Source organism: Euleptes europaea, chromosome 18 (assembly GCF_029931775.1).
Source record: "Euleptes europaea isolate rEulEur1 chromosome 18, rEulEur1.hap1, whole genome shotgun sequence".
Classification (NCBI taxonomy): domain Eukaryota; kingdom Metazoa; phylum Chordata; class Lepidosauria; order Squamata; family Sphaerodactylidae; genus Euleptes; species Euleptes europaea.
Genome location: NC_079329.1, coordinates 10,532,379 through 10,553,469, shown reverse-complemented (window position 1 = coordinate 10,553,469; position 21,091 = coordinate 10,532,379). Strand labels below are relative to the sequence as shown.

General features: G+C 49.4%; 1 protein-coding gene across 1 annotated transcript; it reads right to left on the bottom strand.

Annotated features, from left to right (window-relative positions):
* Positions 1-1,255: 1,255 nt before the first annotated feature.
* Positions 1,256-18,517, bottom strand: ALDOA (aldolase, fructose-bisphosphate A). Its single transcript, XM_056863207.1, has 9 exons — positions 18,448-18,517; positions 10,121-10,246; positions 9,787-9,998; positions 7,932-7,986; positions 7,624-7,784; positions 4,201-4,284; positions 3,734-3,908; positions 2,300-2,499; positions 1,256-1,416 (listed from the first exon to the last, which is right to left on the bottom strand). Exons 2-9 carry the CDS (start codon positions 10,230-10,232, stop codon positions 1,321-1,323), a joined length of 1,095 nt encoding a protein of 364 aa, XP_056719185.1. The 5' UTR covers positions 10,233-10,246; positions 18,448-18,517; the 3' UTR covers positions 1,256-1,320.
* Positions 18,518-21,091: the final 2,574 nt, after the last annotated feature.

The window sequence follows — 21,091 nt, the reverse complement described above, 5'->3', positions numbered from 1 at the left end:
CTTGCTACATCCAAAGGTTACTGCTGGCATGGATCTGCTATTAGTTAAAGGTAGCCATGAAGCATTGAGAATCCTTCAAACAATCCTCTTCCATCTCTGGCAAGGGGCTCATGCACTTGTTGGTTACACATTCCTGCGTGTAGGTAACAAGAATGTAGTGTTCCCCTGCATGGAAAAGTCAAGAGGCTGAGTTCCCCATCGTTACTGCCGCAGCTGAACGAACAGGCTTATACAGGCTGCACCAGCATTCCTCTCAGGGGTGAAGTCGTCTTAAGGCTTGATTCCTGCAGTAAGGGAAGGCCTTGATATTAGAGCACCCCTCCTCCAAGCTGGCAGCTCTGGGTTAGGAAATACCTGGAGATTTTGGGAGTACAGCCTGGGGGGGCAGGGTTTGGGGAGGGGAGGGACCTCAATGGGGTATAATGCCATAGAGTCCACCCTCCAGAGCATACATTTTCTCAAGGGAAACTGATCTCTATCTTCTGGAGATCAGTAGTAATAGCAGATCTCCAGGCCCCACATCGATGTTGGCCAACCTACTTTGACACTTCCCCTCATAGGCTCTTTTTAAACATTTTTATTTATTTATTGTAGCACCCAGCCCGATGAAGAGTTCTGGTGAACCTGAAAGCTCTCGTGTGTCATTTTGTCCTGTTTTTTTTTATTTGATAGGGATTTTACATTGATGTTTTAAGGATTTTTACTCTGGTTGCTTTATTTTATCTTAACCAATTGTGTAAGCCGCCCTGAGCCCGGCCTTGGCTGGGGAGGGCGGGGTAGAAGCTTAATAAAGTAAAAAAATAATAAAAGCTCTTGGATGGACTGTGTTCTTAATGAGTTATGACAAGGAAGAATCTTCAGCCAACGACTCCTAGATCTCCTCGGAAAGCATTAAGGGAACAGGCCTTATACCTGTTTGCACTTCTTTGACAGAACAAACCACAGGGACTTGCAACGTTTAAATAGATTCTCTTTATTTCTAGCGGTCCGGGAGTCAGGTGTCCCAGCTCCGGAGACAGATGTTTTTTGGCCACGGACCAGGAGTGTCGTCGGTCACCAGAGGGAAAAGCTGGAAAAGTCACAAACGGACACACGGAGATGGGGGAGGGGGAGAAGGGGAAGGAGCCAAGACGTGTGTGTTCTTCCAAGGCCAAGGATGAGCAGATTTCCAGCAATCCCTACTAGAGAAGCTGGCAGGAAGGGAACTGGGGATGGGGGGAGAAGAGGCAAAGAACAAACGGGGTGGGGAAACACCACGGTAGCTCAGGCACGATGCAGCAAACAGAAGTGAGAGCAGACAACGCAATCTGGCCTCAGATTTTAATAAGCATGGTTGGAAACAAAGAGGGACTCGCTGGCAGCGGCTCCACCTTGGCCAGATGGAACATATTTGCCCTGGGCAGCAAGGCTGTTGGCCTGTGAGGAGAGGGAGAGAAAAAAATAGGGGATCAGAATAGCCCAGAAAGAATAGTCTCACATGCTGCACATGAAGCTGCCTTATACTGAATCACACCCTTGGTCCATCATAGTCAGTATTGTCTACTCAGACTGGCAGGAGCTCTCCAGGGTCTCAGGTGGGTCTTTCCCATCACCTACTTGCCCAGTCCCTTTAACTGGAGATGCCGGGGATTGAACCTGGGACCGTCTGCATGCCAAGCAGATGCTCTACCACTGAGCCACGGCCCCACCTCTTCCCAATCTTACCGTCTATGGATTAGGACACAGTAGGAACTTGGACTCAAATGCCCCACTCCCCATCCTTCTAAAGCCCTCACTCCCTCTGCCAGGTGTCCTTGCTCCCACGTATGTAGAGAGAGTCCTGATCTCCCCGTCCATTGTTCCAAGAGTGGCACACAGTCTAAATACCTCCTAGTTGCCCCCTGCATAATCCTATCCTTCAAAGGGCAGAGGGGAAAAATATCCGGACAACGCTGGATTCCAACCCTGGCTCCAAATAAGCGATCGTGCAAAAACAAACTGACTTAGCAGCAGTGGAGGGAGGGGCAAGATGTTTCCCCTGCCATTTTTTAAATCGCTGCTGCCACCACCAAAAGACCTTTGACGGTAGCCAAGGAAATGGCTTTCCTCTTTATAGTAATAGAAATCCTACTGAAGCGAGATTAGAGTCCAGCAGCACTTTAAAGTCCAGCAAGATTTCCAGGGACAAAGGGAGCTTTGACTCTCAAAAGCTTATACCCTAGAAATCTTGTTGGTCTTTACCTTAAGGTGCTTCTGGACTCGAATTTTGCTCTTCTACTGAAGACCAACACCTACGTGAAAAGAAATGGACAAGGCATACCAAAGCACGCTTAATGTACTCCTCCTGGGCATTTTTGGTGTTCTCTTTCTTTCCACTCCAGGCCTTGAGGGCAGAAGCCTGCAGGGCACGGCCGTAGGAGAAGGTCAAGGCCCAGGGCTTTTGCAGGGGGCACTTGTTGATGGCGTTCAGGTTGATGGAGGCCTCCTCCTCGCTCTGGCCACCGGACAGGAAAGTGATGCCTGTGAATAAGGAACAGAAGATTAGCAATCTGCAGGGGGGTGGGGAGAAGGGCTTGGTTTTTAAGTCTGCTGCAAGGCAAGTTTCGAGAGGGAGAGGGAAGAAGAAGTGTTTCCACTAAGAAGCTTCACAACAGAGAACTTTAGGATCAGAGGACAGGATATCCTTGTTCTTTTTCTGTTTCCTGAGTTCAATTTCAGGTGAATAGGGTGGAACGCGGATTATAAAGCAGAAGATAGGTCCATGTCCAAAATGTGAGAAGTTCTCCCAGAAGCAGAGTGGAATCAGGAAGAAACAGGGTTGGGGAATACATCCTTGGACCTTGTTCAAACATTAGAAGAAGTTGGTTTTTATATGCTGACTTTCTCTACCACTTAAGGAAGAATCAAACCAGTTTACAATCACCTTCCCTTCCCCTCCTCACAACAGACACCCTGTGAGGCAGGTGGGGCTGAGAGAGCTCTAAGAGAGCTGGGACTAGCCCAAGGTCACCCAGCTGTGGCTTCATTTGTAGGAGTGGGGAAACCAACCCGGTTCACCAGATTAGAGCCCGCGGCTCATCTGGAGGAGAGGAGAAGAGAATCAAACCCCTCCAGATTAGAGCCCACCACTCCAAACAGGGTGTCTGTCGTGGGGAGGGGAAGGTTTGAGTCTCCCTTAAGTGGTAGAGAAAGTCGGCATATAAAAAACAAACTCTTCTTCAAACCACCATTCTTAACCACTACACCATGCTGGCTCATTAGCATGAAGTAGTGGTTAGAAAGTCAGACCAGGATCTGGGAGAACCAGGTGTCCACGGTGGCTTGCGATGTGACCTTGAGCCAGTCACACACTCACGCTAAATAAACCTCAGCATCGTTGTGAGAATAAAACGGAGGAAGGGAGGATGGAATATGCCAATCTGGGTTCCCGTTGGGAAGAAAAGCAGCGTACTGTTATCGCTACTTCAATAAATATGGGAGCCTCTAAAAACCGCTCCACGGTACATGACAGCACCAAAAACATGGGTCAGCCAGATTGCTGTGAGAGTTTCTATGTACCACTGTGGACCCATATAGAAAAGCTAGTCATTAAAAAACGCAACTGAATTCTCTCTCTAAGGACTGACACGGCCACTATGGAACAGTTACATCCCAAGGTTTCTGGAAGCTACCTCGTTGTCAAGGAACTGCATGGGCCTAGGCGACTTAAGTATTGATCATGCGTAGAGAATGCTTCCAGGTCCTTCTTTCTTACCAGTCACGGCGGGTGGAACGGTGCGGCGCAGAGCAGTGACAGTTGCCATGGCGATCTCCTCAGCAGAGTATTTCTTGGTGCAAGCGTGACCGGGCGTCACCATGTTTGGCTTGAGCAGACTTCCCTCCAGGTAAACGTGGTGGTCACTCAGGGCCTTGTACACAGCAGCCAGGACCTGCGCACGGCAGAAGGAACATTAAGTTGGCATTCAGACACATTTGTACATAAACAGCATATTTTTTCTAACAAAAAAAATCTGTGCAGCCAATCAAATCTCCAATAAATCAGAAGTCCTGCCGAGCGAAAGCCCTGCCTGGCCCCACCCGCTTCCTAATAACGCTTGGCAGGCACCAGAAAAGGTGTCGGCAAGTGTCATGGCGCCCATGGGCACCATGTTGCGGACCTCTGACTGAAAATGATTAAGCCCCTCCCCCTTGCTAGCAGACCGCCCCCGCTTCGTTCCTCACCTTCTCCGTCACGTACTGGCAGCGTTTGAGATCGTGGTCGCCGTCGGGGAGGATTTCAGGTTCCACAATAGGAACAATCCCGTTCTGAAGGGTAAAAGCAAAGAGACAGCGAGGAAGGGTTAGATAACGTAGCAAATAAACACACATGCAAAGATTCCAAACGGTAAGGAGAGGATACGGCAGGATGCCCAACGTTCCAACTGTACACCAAAACATTAACCTGACTCAGGAAGGACATTGGTTCTTGTAGGTTATCCGGGCTGTGTGACCGTGGTCTTGGTATTTTCTTTCCTGACGTTTCGCCAGCAGCTGTGGCAGGCATCTTCAGAGGAGTAACACTGAAGGACAGTGTCTCTCAGTGTCAAGTGTGTAGGAAGAGTAATATATAGTCAGAAAGGGGTTGGGTTTGAGCTGAATCATTGTATCAAAGGTAATGTGAAACAAGTATCAAAGGTAATGTGCTAATCGTCCTGTACAGGACAATGATTAGCACATTACCTTGGTTATTTTTTGCAGGACAATGATTCAGCTCAAACCCAACCCCTTTCTGACTATATATTACTCTTCCTACACACTTGACACTGAGAGACACCGTCCTTCAGTGTTACTCCTCTGAAGATGCCTGCCACAGCTGCTGGCAAAAAGTCAGGAAAGAAAATACCAAGACCACAGTTACACAGCCCGGATAACCTACAAGAACCAATGAACTCTGACCATGAAAGCCTTCGACAATATCAGGAAGGACATGTTTGGCCTGCTATGAGGGATCCCTCCCATTGTTCAAGGAGGGGTATTCATGGCTGCTAGAGAAAATGAATACTAGTTATGATGCATGCCTGCTCTCCAGGATCAGAGGAGCATGCCTATTATATGAGGGGCTGTGGAACACAGGCAGGATGGTGCTGCTGCAGTAGTCTTGTTTGGGGACTTCCTAGAGACACCTGGTTGGCCACTGTGTGAACAGACTGCTGGACTTGGTGGGCTTTGGTATGATCCAGCAGGGCTTTCCTTAATGTTCTTATGGAGAACAGGGCTATCCATGGCTACTAGGCAAAATGAATACCAGTCAAGGTGCATACCTATACTCTCCAGGATCAGACGAGCACGCCTATAATTTGAGGTGCCGTGGAACACAGGCAGGATAATGCTGCTACAGATGTCTTGTTTGTGGGCTCCTAGAGACACCTGATTGGACACGGTGTGAACAGACTGCTGGACTTGATGGACCTTGGGCACAGGACACAGGAAGCTGCCTTCCACTGAATCGGACCCTTGGTCCATCGAAGTAAGTGTTGCCTACTCAGACCAACAGCGGCTCTCCAGGGTCTCAGGCAGAGGTCTATCACATCACTTATCTGCCTAGTCCATTTAACTGGAGATGCCGGGGATTGAACCAGGGACCTTCTGCATGCCAAGCAAATGCTCTACCACGGCCCCTTGGTCTGATCCAGCAGGGCTTTTCTTATGTTCTTATACCTATTCTCTCCGGTATTAGAGGAGCATGCTTATTATATTAGGTGCTTTGGAACACAGGCAGGATAACGCTGCTGCAATTGTCTTGCTCATGGGCTTCCTAGAGGCACCTGGTAGGGCCACCGTGTGAACAGACTGCTGGACTTGATGGGCCTTAGTCTGATACAGCATGGCATTTTCTTATATTCTTATTGTCAAGATTAAGAACAAAAAAACCCCGGTTATAACCAGCGAGGGCTCTAAAATGGCTGGTAGAAAAAAATCTTGTGCCTGCCTGTCCGCTGCTCAAATTCCTTGCTGCCCTCTTGTAGCAACACATGGGTATTGCAGTTGCCAAAGACTGCCTCCACCCCTTGGCAATGCAAGGACACTCTTATGTCCTTGGAAATTTTTCCAGAGCAGCTGCTGGAGAAGGGTATGCATCTGCCAGTTCCCTGCCACCACCAGCACCCACGGTTTTCTGTGACGGAGTGCCAGGAGATGCCCAAATCTGCCCATAAGAACATAAGGCCCTGCTGGATGAGACCAAGGTCCATCAAGTCCAGCAGTCTATTCACACAGTGGCCAACCAGGTGCCTCTAGGAAGCCACAAACAAGACGACTGCAGCAGCACCATCCTGCCTGTGTTCCACAGCACCAAAAATAATAGGCATGCTCCTCTGATACTGGAGAGAATAGGTATGCAGCATGACTAGTATCCATTCTAACTAACAGCGATGAATACCCCTCTCCTCCATGAATATGTCCACTCCCCTCTTAAAGCCCTCCAAGCTGGAAGCCATCACCCCATCCTGGGGCAGGGAGTTCCACAATTTAACTATGTGTTGTGTCAAACCAAACAACATATGGATGTGATGAATCTGCCTTCTCCGGATCACCCTCCACCTCTGATTGAGAGTGGACAGGGAGATTTTCTCTCTCTCATAATACTAGGGGTCATCTGCTGAAGCTGGAGGGTGAGAGGTTCAAAACTGATAACGCATAGTTAAACTGTGGAACTCCCTGCCCCGAGATGTGGTGATGGCTGCCAACTTGGAAGGCTTTAAGAGGGGAGTGGACATGCTCATGGCAGAGAGGGCTATCCATGGCTACTAGTCAAAATGGATACTAGTCATGATGCAGACCTAATCTCTCCATGATCAGATGAGCATGCCTATTATATTAGGTGCTGTGGAACACAGGCAGGATAATGCTGCTGCTTTCGTCTTGCTTGTGGGCTTCCTAGAGGCACCTGATTGGACACTGTGAACAGACTGCTGGACTTGGTGGGCCTTGGTCTGATCCAGCAGGGCTTTCCTTATGTACTTATGGAGGATAGGGCTATCCAGGTCTATTAGTCAAAATAAATATTAGTCATGATGCATACCTATTCGCTCTAGTATCAGAGGAGCATGCGTATTATTTGAGGGGCTCTGGATCACAGGCAGGATGGTGCTGCTGCAGTCGTCTTGCTTGTGGGCTTCCTAGAAGCCGCTGGTTGGCCACTGTGTGAACAGACTGCTGGACGTGATGGATCTTGGTCTGATCCAGCACAACCTTTCTTATGTTCTTATTGGCAGCTGCCCCCCCCCCCCCACCACACACACAAGGTCTCTCTGGCTGAGACTTTCCCCAGCCCTGCTACCAGAGACCAGAGGAGATACTAGAGACAGAACCTCCTACAGCATTCTCCAAGCTCCACCAGGGAACTATGGCTTGCTTGTGTTCTCTGTGGGCATTGGTTCCCCTGGGTCACAGACACAGACTTTCTCCGATGACAGCCTATAACTGGAGATGGCAAACTTCAGCCTCTCCTGGCAGAATGTGCCCTTAACTAGCGAGGAATTCCCCAAATACAGGACTTCAGTAGAGCCACGGACCAGTGCCACAGCACAGTGTGGGTGGCGGTGAGGAAATGGCCGCTATCCAGTTAAGAAGTTCTTCCCTGCTCTAGGGGCCCTCAGCACCCACCTGCTGGCAGATGCTGGCATAGCGAGCGAGTACGTTGGCGTTCTCGATGATGGACAGATGGGATGGGGTGGTTGGGGTAATCTTCAAGACGCAGCGCCACTTGGCAAAGTCAGCTCCATCCTTCTTGTACTGGGCACAGCGTTCGGCCAAACCGTCCAGACCTGCCCGGGGGCGGGAGGGAGAGAAACATAGTAAGGGCAGACTTCCGTGGAGGCCCGTGACTTACAGGCTCCTAACGGCTATCACAGGTTTGCCAGGTTTCCCCTCAGTGCTTCTTACAAATTGCCCCAGGCACACCCTAAACTCACCCTGGGTGGTGGTCTCTCCATTAGTTCCAGCAAGGGGCACAACACCTTTGTCAACCTGGGGGGGTGGGGAAGAGGGAAGTTAGTCAAGGCACAGACCAGCCATTTGCTTCCTAATAGTCTTCTCTCACCTGGAGTGATGCATCTCTGAGAAAGCCACTTTAAGAAGACCAGTCCCCCCCCTTTTTTTTAACCACCAATGTATCTCACTGGGTCCCTCCAGTCCCAGAAGTGGTACAAGACCAAGATCCACTCATTCCGCTGTGGGAGGGGACATGGTTCAGTGGCAAAGTATCTGCTTGACATGCAGAAAGTCCCAGATGTGGCGGAACAGTCCTACACTTACCTGCAGGGCCTGTTCCATCCTGCCCTCCAAGGCATCTGGGCACCAGTGGCCACCCAAGGGCTTTGCCTGGCCTGTGCCACCCACCTGGCTTTCCCAACAGAACCCCAGAACATTACTGTATGTGCATGATAACTTACTGTGAACACATGAAGCTGCCTTATACTGAATCAGACCCTTGGTCCATCAAAGTCAGTATTGTCTACTCAGACCGGCAGCGGCTCTCCGGGGTCTCAGGCTGAGGTCTTTCACCTACCTGCCTGGTCCCTCTAATTGGAGATGCTGGGGATTGAACCTGGGACTTTCTGCATGCCAAGCAGTTGCTCTACCACTGAGCCACAGCCCTTGCTCTGTTCCCAAAGGACCCATGTCCTGGCTTACCCTGCTTCCTCATTCTTCCACTTTTAAATAGTATTTCCTACACTCCCCCCTCAAAAAAATTTTTTAGGAATGATACTTGCAATGTTTTCATTGATTCAACCACTACTCACTACCTAGCAGCATAGATGGGTTCCCTTTATTTTTTTTATTGTTGAATTGTTTTTAACAAACATATTCATATAAACTGTGGGCAGCAACTGTAATCTTAAAAAAGGAACTCCGCCTTCTCTCAAACACAAGGGGAATGCCTACTGTAAGATGCACAGCCGTTATCTTCAAAATGCTTTTCCATATTATTTACATGCATATTAATAACTAACCAACATGTAGGATTAACAGCGCAATCCTATGCAAATCTGTTACAGTTGGAATCCATTATGAAACCATTGGGTAGTTCTACAGATCGTGGCACTGTCAATCAGCAGCTCAGGTTCTTATGAACAGTTTATAAGAAGAAAAGTCTTATGTGGAAAGGCTTTTCAGAATTACACACACACACACACTGGAATAGAGGACGAAGACTAGGCAGTTTTCAGCTTCGTAAGTGATCTTGATAAATTTCCTCCATTAGTCCAGCAACATGTGAACAATGTGATCTAATTATTCATCTCCTTTGACATCCCCATTGATACAAGGCAGGTCTGAGCTAGCCTCAAATATTCTAGGCTCCCCCATCCCAGATCACTTGTTTACAAGGCTATACCAGCCCTCCTAAACACTAATTTTTGGCCTTCATTAGAAGCCCTTGCTTCTGAGCACTGACGGCGATTTTAGGGAAGGGGCAGGAGATGTTACAGGTGTCCGCCACAGAAGGTCAAACCAGAACCAACGGGTTGATATTAAATCAAAAGAGTTTAACAGTCAGAGCGGTTCCTCAGTGGAACAGGCTTCCTCGGGAGGTGGCGAGCTCTCTTTCTTGGAGGTTTTTGAGCAGAGGCTAGATGGCAATCAGTCAGCAATGCTGATTCTATGACCTTAGGCAGATCACAAGAGGGAGGGCATCTTTGCCATCTTCCGGGGTCATTGGGGCTGTGGGGGGGGAGGTAGTTGTGAATTTCCTGCATTGTGCAGGGAGTTGGACTAGATGACCCTGGTGGTCCCTTCCGATTCTATGATTCTATCTGCGCTGCTTACCTTGATGCCAACCACGGCGCCCTTATCCTTAATGACCTTGGTGAACTGGCGGCCATCGTCGGCCTTCTGGTACATTGTCTCATGGAAGAGGATGACGCCGCCGATGCAAGGGTTGACGCGGTCATCGGCAGTGAAGAGCAGCTGCCGGTAGTAGCGGCGGTTCTCTTCGGTGTTCTCCGTGCCGATGGAGCTCAGGCGCTTGGCAATGCTGCCTAGGAGGCAGATGGATGAGGCAGGAGTTTGTCAAGATCCACAGCCCCTCTAGGGGTCTGGATTCCCAGCCTTCCCACCCTCCCCTCCCCTCCAGCCCCACACCCTCCACCTGCACCCTCACCGGTGGATTCATCTGCAGCAAGGATGCCTTTGCCAGCAGCCACAATGCGATGGGCGATGTCTGACAGCTCCTTCTTCTGCTCAGGGGTCAGGGCTGGGTATTCGTGAGGCATCTTGAATGGCTAAACTGGAGGAGGGAGGCAAAGCGTGAACGCCCCAGCAATGGGGTGACCCACAACACCCCCCAGCGCAGTGATTCTCAACTTTTGCTCCATTCCCCCCTTTCACCATTGTTCAGAATATAATCCCCCCCTTCCCAAGATTGTCAAACTAAAAAAAAACACACACACACACATGGCAGTTTTACAGATTGTACATAATCTACAGGACATCACACTTTGCTGAATAGTGGTCCAAATCCCCCCCCCCTGGAACCCTAAAATTCCCCCCTGGGGGGGGAATTCCCCCCTTATTGAGAACCCCTGCCCTAGCGGCTCCAAGAGGCTGCCTTATTTGCCTGGTTGCCATCTACCCATTCCTGTGCCCGGCAGACACCCGGGCACCAGTGCCAGGTCAATGAACCGTGGGGGGGGCAGGGTGAACAATCCTGCCTCTCCCCTGTTGCTGCAGAGGTCCTTGCTCCACGGAGGAGAGGGACTCCCAAACTGAAGGCAGTAAGGACTGCGGATTTTAATGAACTCTCCAGCAGGCCAGAGGGTAACAGAAACCAGGCCAAGGACGTTTCAAGGACAGAGGACTTCCCCCTCCCCGTCCCCAAGGCCCTTTACGCCAGGTGTGGAGGCAGGCAAAGTAAATACAATCTCCTTGGATGCACCAAGCTCTCCCCTCTCCCTCCCAGCCCTGGGGGTCTCCTGGAGAACAGTACAGGGCAGGAAAGTGGAACACGTGTTGGAGGAAAAGGAGAGAGGATTTCTTTCACGACGGGGACCGATGGCCATTTATGCACTGGAGGTTTCACCTTGGATTTGCCGCTCTCTAGATGCACATTTCCCCATCTGAATCCTCAAAACTCTGCATGGGCGGGGGGCTTATTGTTGAGCTTTGAGAAATCGGACGGAGAAAATGTGCACCCCAAGAGTGGCAAATACAAGGCAAACCCTCCCCATGCATAAACGGCCTACAAAACCACTTTTTCCCCGGTAGGTTAAAGTCTTCTCCCTACCCCAGTGCAACATCTGCACGTTAAACTCCACCACGTGACCGGCCTCCCTCTGGCCATTTATGCATGGGGAGTTTTGCCTCGGATTTGCCCCTCTCTAGATGCCCGTTTCCCCCATCCGAACGCTCAAAACTCCAAAACAAGCCCTCGTGCGGAGTTTTGAGGATCCGGATGGGGGGAAATGCGCATCTAGAGAGGGGCAAATGCGAGGCAGAACCTCCCGTGCGTAAATGGCTTCTTGTCTCTCCCTCTCCACCCCCACGCGTCCGGCGTGGCTTCCTCCTCCTCCTCCTCCCTTCCCCCATCCCATAGTTCACCGTCTCCATTTTCCTTCTGCGTCTTGGAAGACCGATTTCTGCAGCTTATAAACCAGGTGGGGGAAACGTCTTTTCCCAACCGCCTCTGCAAGCTCTCCATTATCCTTTCCGAGAAGCTCCCCACCACCATCCTTCCTCTAGAGCAATGGCTCCCAACCTTTTTTTCCCCAGTTGCATCCCCCTTGGCAGCTCATTTCTATCAATTGTATCCTCCTTAATACCAAAATGTTTGCAATGAATACAGTTGCTGTTATTTCAAATTTAGATTTCCGCCCTTATTTTTTTTTCTGTGTACCCCTGGTTCGCACCCCTGGGGACACACGTACCCCAGGTTGGGAATCACTGCTCTAGAGCAAGACGGGCAGCTCGCCTTTCTCACCTTGGTTGAATGTCTGCCTGCGGGCGTGTTTTGGGGGGGGTCTTCCCGGCTCCCCTCCTGGCGACGGCTACCGAGTGCGGGGGCGCGCGCGAGCCGAACGGAGAGCCGCGGAACAGGAGCGCAGCGTTCCGCAATGGACCCTCCCGTAGCCTCGCCAGGCGGAAAAGGGTGTGAAATTGACTCATCGTTGGGGAGGAGACTCCAAGAGCCCCAGTCCTCCCGCCCCTAAACAGCGGGAGGTATTTCTTTAAATAGGAGGAAGCGAAGGAATTCTTCCCCTCTCCATTGAGTCTCACAGTGTGGCAATAAAGGGCTTTAATGCACGCGCCCTGGCCAGCGACTGCGTCACCGAATCAAAACTCTTCGGCCGTTTATGCATGGGAGGTTTTGCCAAGGATTTTGCCATTATCTAGATGCACGCTTTCCCCATCCAAATACTCGAAATTCAACAACGAGCAGAGTTCTGAGAATTCGGATGGGGGGAATGTGCATCTAGGGAGCAGCAAATCCAAGGCCACGGGAAGCCACGGCCTTCAGTTTGCAGGATCTGAGCAGGGCTGTCAAAGATAGGACATTTTGGAGGACTTTCATTCTTAGGGTCGCCATGAGTCAGAAGCGACTTGACTGCACTTAACACACACACAAATCCAAGGCAAAACCTCCCATGCATAAATGGCTTTCATCTTATGTATTCTTGGATTTCATGTTCTACCTTCAGGTGTGCTACCTGGGAGGTTTCAGGAAATCCCATACATAAACAGACTCTGTCCTTATAGACTGAGGTGTGTTGCATCATTGCAACATGTTTTTCTGTATTGCCCTTTTTATGCTGACTTTCAGGCCAAATCCCTTAGCTCGCTCCTAGTTAAATGGAATGGAGCTTCAGATAAGTGTAAGGTTCAGCTCTTCCTTTCGGGACAAAATCCTGCCAGGATAGACAGGGTAGCAAAAAAAATTTGCGACTGGCTCTGAGGCTCTGAGAATTTAAATCCTGACTTTGTTTAGTCCACACCGCACACGAGGTCCCTCGCTGTACCGAAAAATAGGACCTTGTAAACTAGCCAATATAAAAGTGACCAGCTCTGCTAAAACTGGCCTGAGTCAGCCTGGGTGTGCTCCAGGAGGCAGACTTTGGGAGTCGGTTTCAGGCTGCAGGAAATCTGCCCACTTCGGCCCCAGAGTCCTGGCAGGCCAAATGGGGGCAGCCCCCCTACCACTAACAACTGCAATTTGTCACCAACCTTCCCCCCCACGTTGACATTATTATTCATATCTAAACCCCCCATCACTACCCCCAAGACCACAATTTCACCCTAGCACAAGATCGCACCGCAAAATCTTGATTCCTTCAGTGCAATCATTAATATGGATTTGAATCTCTGTATGGATACGTGCATGCAATTAAAACGACCCTTTTACTATTCTTTAAACACCTCCCCCCCAGTGTTAATACCAGATGAGCAATTAAACAGAAGAAAGAGTCCTGCGTTAAGCAATATGGGGTAACAGCCATATAAAATCTTGCTTTAGGAATTTTTCTGTGACCCAACACCCCAACCTACAATTTCTCCCTCTCTAAGCACCTGCTCAGCCCTGGTTCGTATTTGGATGGGAGACCCCCAAGGAATACCAGGGCTGCTGTGCAGAGGAAGGCACTGGCAAACCACCTCTGTTAGTCTCTTGCCATGAAAACCCCAAAAGGGGTCGCCTTAAGTCTGCTGCGACTTGACGGCACTTTACACACACAAACACCTGCCTTGGGGGAAAGAAGGGAATAAGCCAGATTCGCGGTTCCAAGGGTCTTTCCTCTCCAGTTTCAGAATTGACCTTTCAAGGAGATACTCGATCCCCCCTCCTCTGGCTCCTCTGTCCTTTTTTGAAGGACACCGAGCTATTTCTGGATCCCCCATTCCAGGGGGGTGGGGGTTGGGCTTAGCTGCACAGAGAGCCAGGCACACATGGAGATGATTGTGCAAAAGAAATAAGTGGGGGGGGGTGTCGGGGGGAGCAGAGCAAAAAGGTAGAGCTAGTGGCATGGAGGAAAGGGCAAATTAATGTTCAAAGAAGCATAGAAAACAGGATTCCTGAGATACTAGGAAGGAGACTGAGCTCTGTTGCATTGGAACAGGTTCCACTAAAATCAGCGCACTTCAGCCTCCAAAGCAAAGGGATCAGAGTGCTAGTTGATAAGAGCACCAGCTGACATACTGCCTTATCTAGCAATGGAGATGCCTGGCAGGATTCATTGCATGGCTGAATGGAACAGGAGGGTGTTTTAATAGGCCCAATAACTGCAGCCCCTATGCTCTTCTTGCACCTGTAACACAGGAACTCCATAGGGCAAAGAGGTCACAGATAGCTGGGGGTTAATGATGAGATTCCTGGAGAGATGCACATATACAGAGACCCTGGCTGTAACAATGCCTCCAAACCTGACACGTATAGTTTAGCCCAGTCATATCACCCGAACCATTCTGGATCCTACCCAGAACTTAGTTTCAGACAGGTCTTCCCCCACCCCTTCCCGGACTTGGTTTCCACCAAGCTCTGCTCCCGTGAAGTCCTAACCAACAGTGCATCTGAGCATGAACTGAATGCCTTTGCTCATTTCTGAAGAACCAGATCTCTCTCCACCCATCTGGTTTTTTTTGGGGGGGGGGCAGGTTTAGAAGATTGGAGTCAGAAGGCAGGAATTGCATGAACCCGGACCTTCTCATATGAGAAATTAAGTGCTAACTCTATCAGCCTTCCTGTTCAACTAACCACCCTAGATTTAAAAGTGCACAAAGAAACCAGTTAAGGCAGACATTTTGTTTTCCTTTGAATTACCCTCGTATTTTGCAATCAGGGAGGCTAAAGAGGAGCAAGAGAGTAACTCCACACACACAACTTTCTAAATGCGTGTTTATAGCAAAGTAAGAACTGACCCTAGAAGCTAAATTGACTAAACTGAGGCTGTCGTACTTTGGTCACATCATGAGAAGACCAGAGTCACTGGAAAAGACAATCATGCTAGGAAAAGTTGAAGACAGCAGGAAAAGAGGAAGACCCAACAAAAGGAGGATTGACTTTATAAAGAAAGCCACAGCCCTCAGTTTGCAAGACCTGAGCAAGGCTGTTAAGAACAGGACGTTTTGGAGGACATTGATTCATAGGGTCGCCATGTGTTGACTTGACGGCACTTTACACATGGACTGTAATCTGCATTAGGAACTGTAAATAGAGAACCAGGGAAGGTAAATTTCATTTATGCAAGGCAAAGATTGGGACCGCATGAGGGGTGTGTGTGTTAGCATCAAGGGAAATCTCTGGTGAGGTACGGGAAGGGCCGTCCTGTGTGGGTGGGTGACAACAGCAAATGGAAGAGTTAATAGATGCCGCACTCCCCACCCTGGCAGAAAGGCAAGATGAGTTATATAACACTCCCTGGGGAGGGAGAGGCCAGCGATGATTTGATTTATGATGGGAGAGAAAGGGCAGCCACCTGTGGTAACACAGGATCCCAGAGCCACCCGGTCCCATCTTCCCCAAATCAGAACCTTCTTAGGCCATCCCCCCCAAAAATCCATACCGGGCATCTCTTGGATGGATTACGGTAACAGCTGAGTCACCGGTTGCTGTGCAGGAAAGCACGTAGCGGCCCCGCAGGGGGGCCGCGAGGAAAGCCCTCTGTTTTCACCACTGCCGACCCCCCCTTATCAAGCAGGCCAGGCTATTTGGGGGCTGCTTGACCAGAACCACAGGTACTGACCGGTTAGAAAGGTCAGCATCCGTTTCACATTCCCCTTCTTCGTTCACAATGCCCCCCATTCTCCCTCCACTAAGGCCCTTCCCCTATGCCCTGCATGAAATAGGATTGCCAAGTCTGGGTTGGGAAATTCCTGGAGATTTGGGGGTGGGACCTGGAGAGGGTGGGGTTCGGGGAGGAGAAGGTATAATGCCATAGAGTCCGCCCTCCAAAGCAGCCATTTTCTCCTGAGGAACTGATCTCTGTCATCTGGAGATTAGTTGTAATTCCAGGGAATTCCCGGAGGTTGGTAACCCTCTACGATCTGCCCCGGTTTTTGCATTTACAGTTCCTAACGCAGATTAGAGACTCCCGGCTGTTATTAACAAGGCCTCTATTTCCCCACCCGCCACTTGGCATCAAACAAATTCGCCCTCTTCTCCCCTGAGCTTTGCTGTCTTGAATGACAACCTGTCATGCAACCATCAAGTGGTCAATCTATTCCCATCACTCTTCTGGGGGTGGGGGAGGGGGAATCACCACTTGTTGGATTTCTGCATATCCATCTGTTAAAGGAAGGGGGGCTCAACCCTTGGCACAACAGCTATGCATCTTGTTCCACAGGTTCTATAAACCCTTCTTCTCCTGAGCATCCTAATCTCCAGTTATACCACACCACCTCTCTCATGCCCCCCCCAATAATCCTGCAAAGCTCACACTGCTTTGAGCAAGTCTTAAAATATCAAACACTGCCCTTCAATAAAATTACCAGCCCCCACATTTAACAAGGCAACGGAGAACAGACAAGGTCCAGATTGCCAGTTTGTTTTCCGGGAATGGTTCCTCCTGCATCTCTTAAAAACTGCCTGCCAGGCAGAAGCTCATGATAGGAAGCTTTCTTCCATCATTTCATTTCCATACTAGGAAAAGCTTTGTGGAAGTTTCTACATAGCGGGCCCTTGTTAAAGGCACAAAACCGCCTTCCCCCAAACAAGCTAGCAGCTTTAACTGCAGAGCTGGAGGAAAGCAGCCAAAGCAAGGAGCCAGTATACCCCTATGTCATGCACCAAACTACCACAACACAGTGAAATGTGCAGAATCAAAGCAGACCCACTCCAAAATCAACGGCAATCCGTCGTGAGCTGATGCTTAGTATACAGAAAAGGATACACCCCCTCCCCCCGCCATAGAGGGGCCCGCAGTCCTATCTCAGAAGTGCTTGCTAGTGATGTTTTAAACAATTATTTTGAAAGGTTTTTAAAAAATCTGTATTGCAGAACACAAAGCAGGAGGCAGTTCTGTTTAAAAGCAAAGTAACATTTTACTTAAAAATGTGGCGCTCTAGTCAGCTGTTGCACTTCCCACATAGGAAAATCGCCTTGCGCACAGAAGTCAAAAAATGTATGTGTATGGGGGGGGGGGAGGAGGAGAGTTGGTTTTTAGATGCCAACTTTCTCTACCACTTTAAGGGAGACTCAAACCGTCTTCTCTTCCCCTCCCCACAACAGACACCCTGTGAGGTAGGTGAAGCTGAGAGAGCGTGACTAGTCCAAGGTCACCCAGCTGGCTTCATGTGGAGGAGTGGGGAAATAAATCCAGTTCACCAGATTAGCCTCCGCCGCTCATGGGGAGGAGTGGGGGAATCAAACCCGGTTCTCCAGATCAGACTCCACCGCTCCAAACCACTGCTCTTAACCACTACACCACGAAAGAGAGGTGGAGGTCCAGACAAGGCCAAGTCACAGTTTTGACAAGCCCAATTTAAGGAACCAAAAAATGGGAAGGCGCAGCCCGCAGACTGAAACCTAGTCAGGACAGATTGGGCAAGCGACAGAGGAAGGATTGAGACAGCAAGCCGCATTCTGCTCCTCTGCCCCAGATACCAGGGGACCAGGAGAACAGCATTTCCTTCACAACCCGCACTTGTGCAAGACATTTGCAAGTCACGACAGGGCTTAGAGGATGGACAGGAAAGGGGAAGGTTCAGTCGCTCCCCTCCAGGCAGCCTGAACTCTTGGCAGGCAAACAGGATCGGCGTTTTAGGCCTGACCAAACACAAAGGGAAGAAACAGCAAGGGAGGGAGGGGACAGACACCAGTGTTTATTTTAAAAGCCTTTAAAACTGCAGTCTGCCAGAAGGGGAACACAGCAGAGGCTTTTAAAGGGAAGGGCTGTTTTTTGGCTCCAGCAACAATTTACACTGGTATTCAGACTACAATCTGGTATTTTTTTTAAAGAAGAGTTGGTTTTTATATGCCGACTTTCTCTACCACTTAAAGGAGACTCAAACCGGCTTACAATCACCTTCCCTTCCCCACAACAGACACCCTGTGAGGTAGGTGGGGCTGAGAGAGGTGTGACTAGCCCAGCTGGCTTCACGCGCAGGAGTGGGGAAACCAACCCGGTTCACCAGATTAGCCTCTGCCACTCATGTGGAGGGGTGGGGAACCAAACCCGGTTCTCCAGATCAGAGTCCACCGCTCCAAACCACACCACGCTGGCTTAAATAACCTTGCAAAAAATATATATCTGCCAATAGCACTCCCATTCCAGATGGCCACTTCCCTACCAGAAAGGGCAATTCTCCCGCTGCCCCCACACCTCCATTTCTTTAAAGACCCCCCTCCCCCAGGTTTGCCTTCTCTGCAGATCATCTCTCCCAGGCTTCTGATGCACCCTTTCGAAAACCCTTTCCATATTGATAGGTTTCTGCAAAAACCAGACAGGGCTGCCCTCTAAAATGGATTCTCGAAACCACCCCGATACCCCTCTGCGTCTCCAGTACCGTGGATGTAGCGGGGGGGAAGCTCTGGCAGACACGGCGGCTCCGGAGGGCTGCTGGGTGACTGGCAGAGGCAAAGCCGGCGACCGGGCTATAAAAACAGGCCGGTGGGCGGGAGGCGGGCAGCGCTAACCTTCTCCCCGACCCCTGGCCTTTTGCGAGGCAGGCTAAATTTAGGCCTCGGGGTCTGGGAATGTGAAACACGAGGCCCTTGACATTCCCTGCAGAGCAAGGAACAGCTATGGTCACGGGGCGAGGGGCTGAGAGTGCTGTGGGACTCCCCGGCCCCAAATGTGGCTCGGTCCCAACCAGGCACTGTTTCCCTTCTCGCTGCCCCCTCACTTTGGCCCAGCTCAGCCTGTAAGTCCAGTGGATCAGCCCCCCTCTGAGTGCCAGCATAAAGCCCCTGCGCCCTGTTCTTTCCCACCCAATAGGAAGGCCAAAATGGGGTTACTGAGCCCCCCACCCTCCATCTCTTGAAAAGGGTCTAACCATTACAGTTTCTGCCCCGTTCTTAAGTCTCCCAGTGCCATCTGCTGTTCCCCAAGAGGAACTGCAACTCAGCTCCAAAACACTTTGCGGTGTAAGAAGTCAAAAGGCAATTTGAATAAATAAAAGGAATGTCACTGGAGGGTAAAACTTAGCTTCGTATAGCAGAGATCCTAAAAAAAAAAAAAAAAAAAAAGAACATTGCAGAGCTTGAGAAGGTGCAGAAAAGAGCAACCAAAATGATCAGGGGAATAGAGCAACTGCTCTATGAGGAGCGGTTGAAACGCTTAGGGCTGTTTACCTTGGAAAGAAGGCAGTTAAGGGGAAACATGATAGAGGTCTATAAAATTATGCATGGTTTGGAGAGTGGAAAGGGAGAATCTTTTCTCCCTCTCTCATAATACTACAATGTGGGGTCATCTGCTGAAACTGGAGGGCGAGAGATTCAAAACTGATAAAAGGAAGTATTTCTTCACACAACGCGTAGTTAAATTGTGGAACTCCCTGCCCCACGATGTAGTGATGGCTGCTAACTTGGAAAGCTTTAAGAGGGGAGTGGACATGTTCATGGAGGAGAGGGGTATTCATGGCTACTAGTAAAAATAGTAAAAAAATAGTAAAACTAGTAAAAAAAAGTCATGATGCATACCTATTCTCTCCAGGATCAGAGGAGCATGCCTATTTTATTGGGTGCTTTGGAACACAGGCAGGAGAATGCTGCTGCAGTCGTCTTGTTCGTGGGCTTCCTAGAGGCACCTGGTTGGCCACTGTGTGAACAGACTGCTGGAGTTGATGGGCCTTGGTCTGATCCAGCATGGCCTTTCTTATGTAGGGCCTAGAGAGAGTTGGGGGCAGGTTGAGAGTCTGTCCCACCACAGTGAAATGCATTAATATGCTTCAGACTCTCACCCAGACCACAATAATAGCATAGGTTAGAGCTCTGAATCCCATACATGCCCTCTGGGGGGCAGGGATGATCATACCAATAAGAATCCAAAAGGATTGTTTAAAGACTCAGAATCCAACTTCTTTTGTACAGGCACCTTGCCTGCATGAGGCGGGGACCGCCTCCAAACATTCTTCTGATAAATGGGGATTCTCATTTTACATTATGTAAAAGCAGAGCCTCAGGGTGAAGAACAAGTATTGGCATGACAAGAATACTTTCTTGGATAGGAATACTTTGAGGAAGCCAGCATTTCATTGTCACAGAGAGCATAATTTGTTTTGATATCTACAGGTTGGGGGCTCAAAAGGATTGATAGCAGGAATAAATTATTTGGTGACTTCCCCACTACTGAAATCTTCCTCCTCCAGCATACTCGAAGTTTTTAGAAATTTGAATAGCCCACTTCCTCTTTCCCTTCTTCTTCTCCAACCCCAACTGACACTCAAATGTCATCAATATTCCAAATCTTTAGAACATATTCCATTTTCATTAGGTCATGGGAGGTATGGTATTTTTTTTTAATTCACAAAGTCACATTGTCGGTATACCTGAGAACTTCCTCTCCCAAATATGCAGACACCCCCATCTTGTCTGTGGATGGCCTTATTCCAGTGCCCTGATAGCAAAGTAGAAGAGAGTTGACACCACATGCCTCCAGATGTTGTACGTTAAACATCGCCACCACCTGCTGAAGCAGCCTTATAATTTTATATATAAAATACACCTTTTTCATATTTATAACATGCTTGCATTCAAAGAAAACCTGACTACGTTTACTGAGCCATCCAAGCCTATCCTTTAAATAGCACGATATTGGAAACTCTGAAATTCTGATTATATTCAGTGTTGTTAGATAACATATCAAGATAAGGAGGGTGGGGCTCTAACCAGCCAACGAGGAACAGCTGGGTAGGAAAATCCAGGAGATCAGCACACTCAGTAATGTGTCCTACTAGGGTGGCCATCCTCCAGGTAGGCCCTGGAGATCTCCCAGAATTACAACTGATCTCTGGGTGGCAGAGATCAGTTCCCCTGGAGAAAATGGCTGCTTTGGAGGGTGGAGTCTACAGCATTGTGCCCTGCTGAGCTCCCTCCCCTCCTTAAATTCTCCCTTCCCTAGGTACCCCCCAAAAAATTTCCAGCAATTTCCCCATCCAGAGTTGGCAACCCTATGCCATACCTATTCCACAGATGCTGCCGATGTCATAT

Bases quoted from the DNA above. Each gene is read 5' to 3' on its own strand.
- ALDOA (XM_056863207.1), bottom strand. From the start codon at position 10,232: ATGCCTCACGAATACCCAGCCCTGACCCCTGAGCAGAAGAAGGAGCTG. The intron at 9,999-10,120 runs GTGAGGGTGCAG...TCTGCCTCCTAG, and splicing joins TGCTGCAGATGAATCCACCG to GCAGCATTGCCAAGCGCCTG. The intron at 3,909-4,200 runs GTGAGGAACGAA...TGCCGTGCGCAG, and splicing joins GCCAGTACGTGACGGAGAAG to GTCCTGGCTGCTGTGTACAA.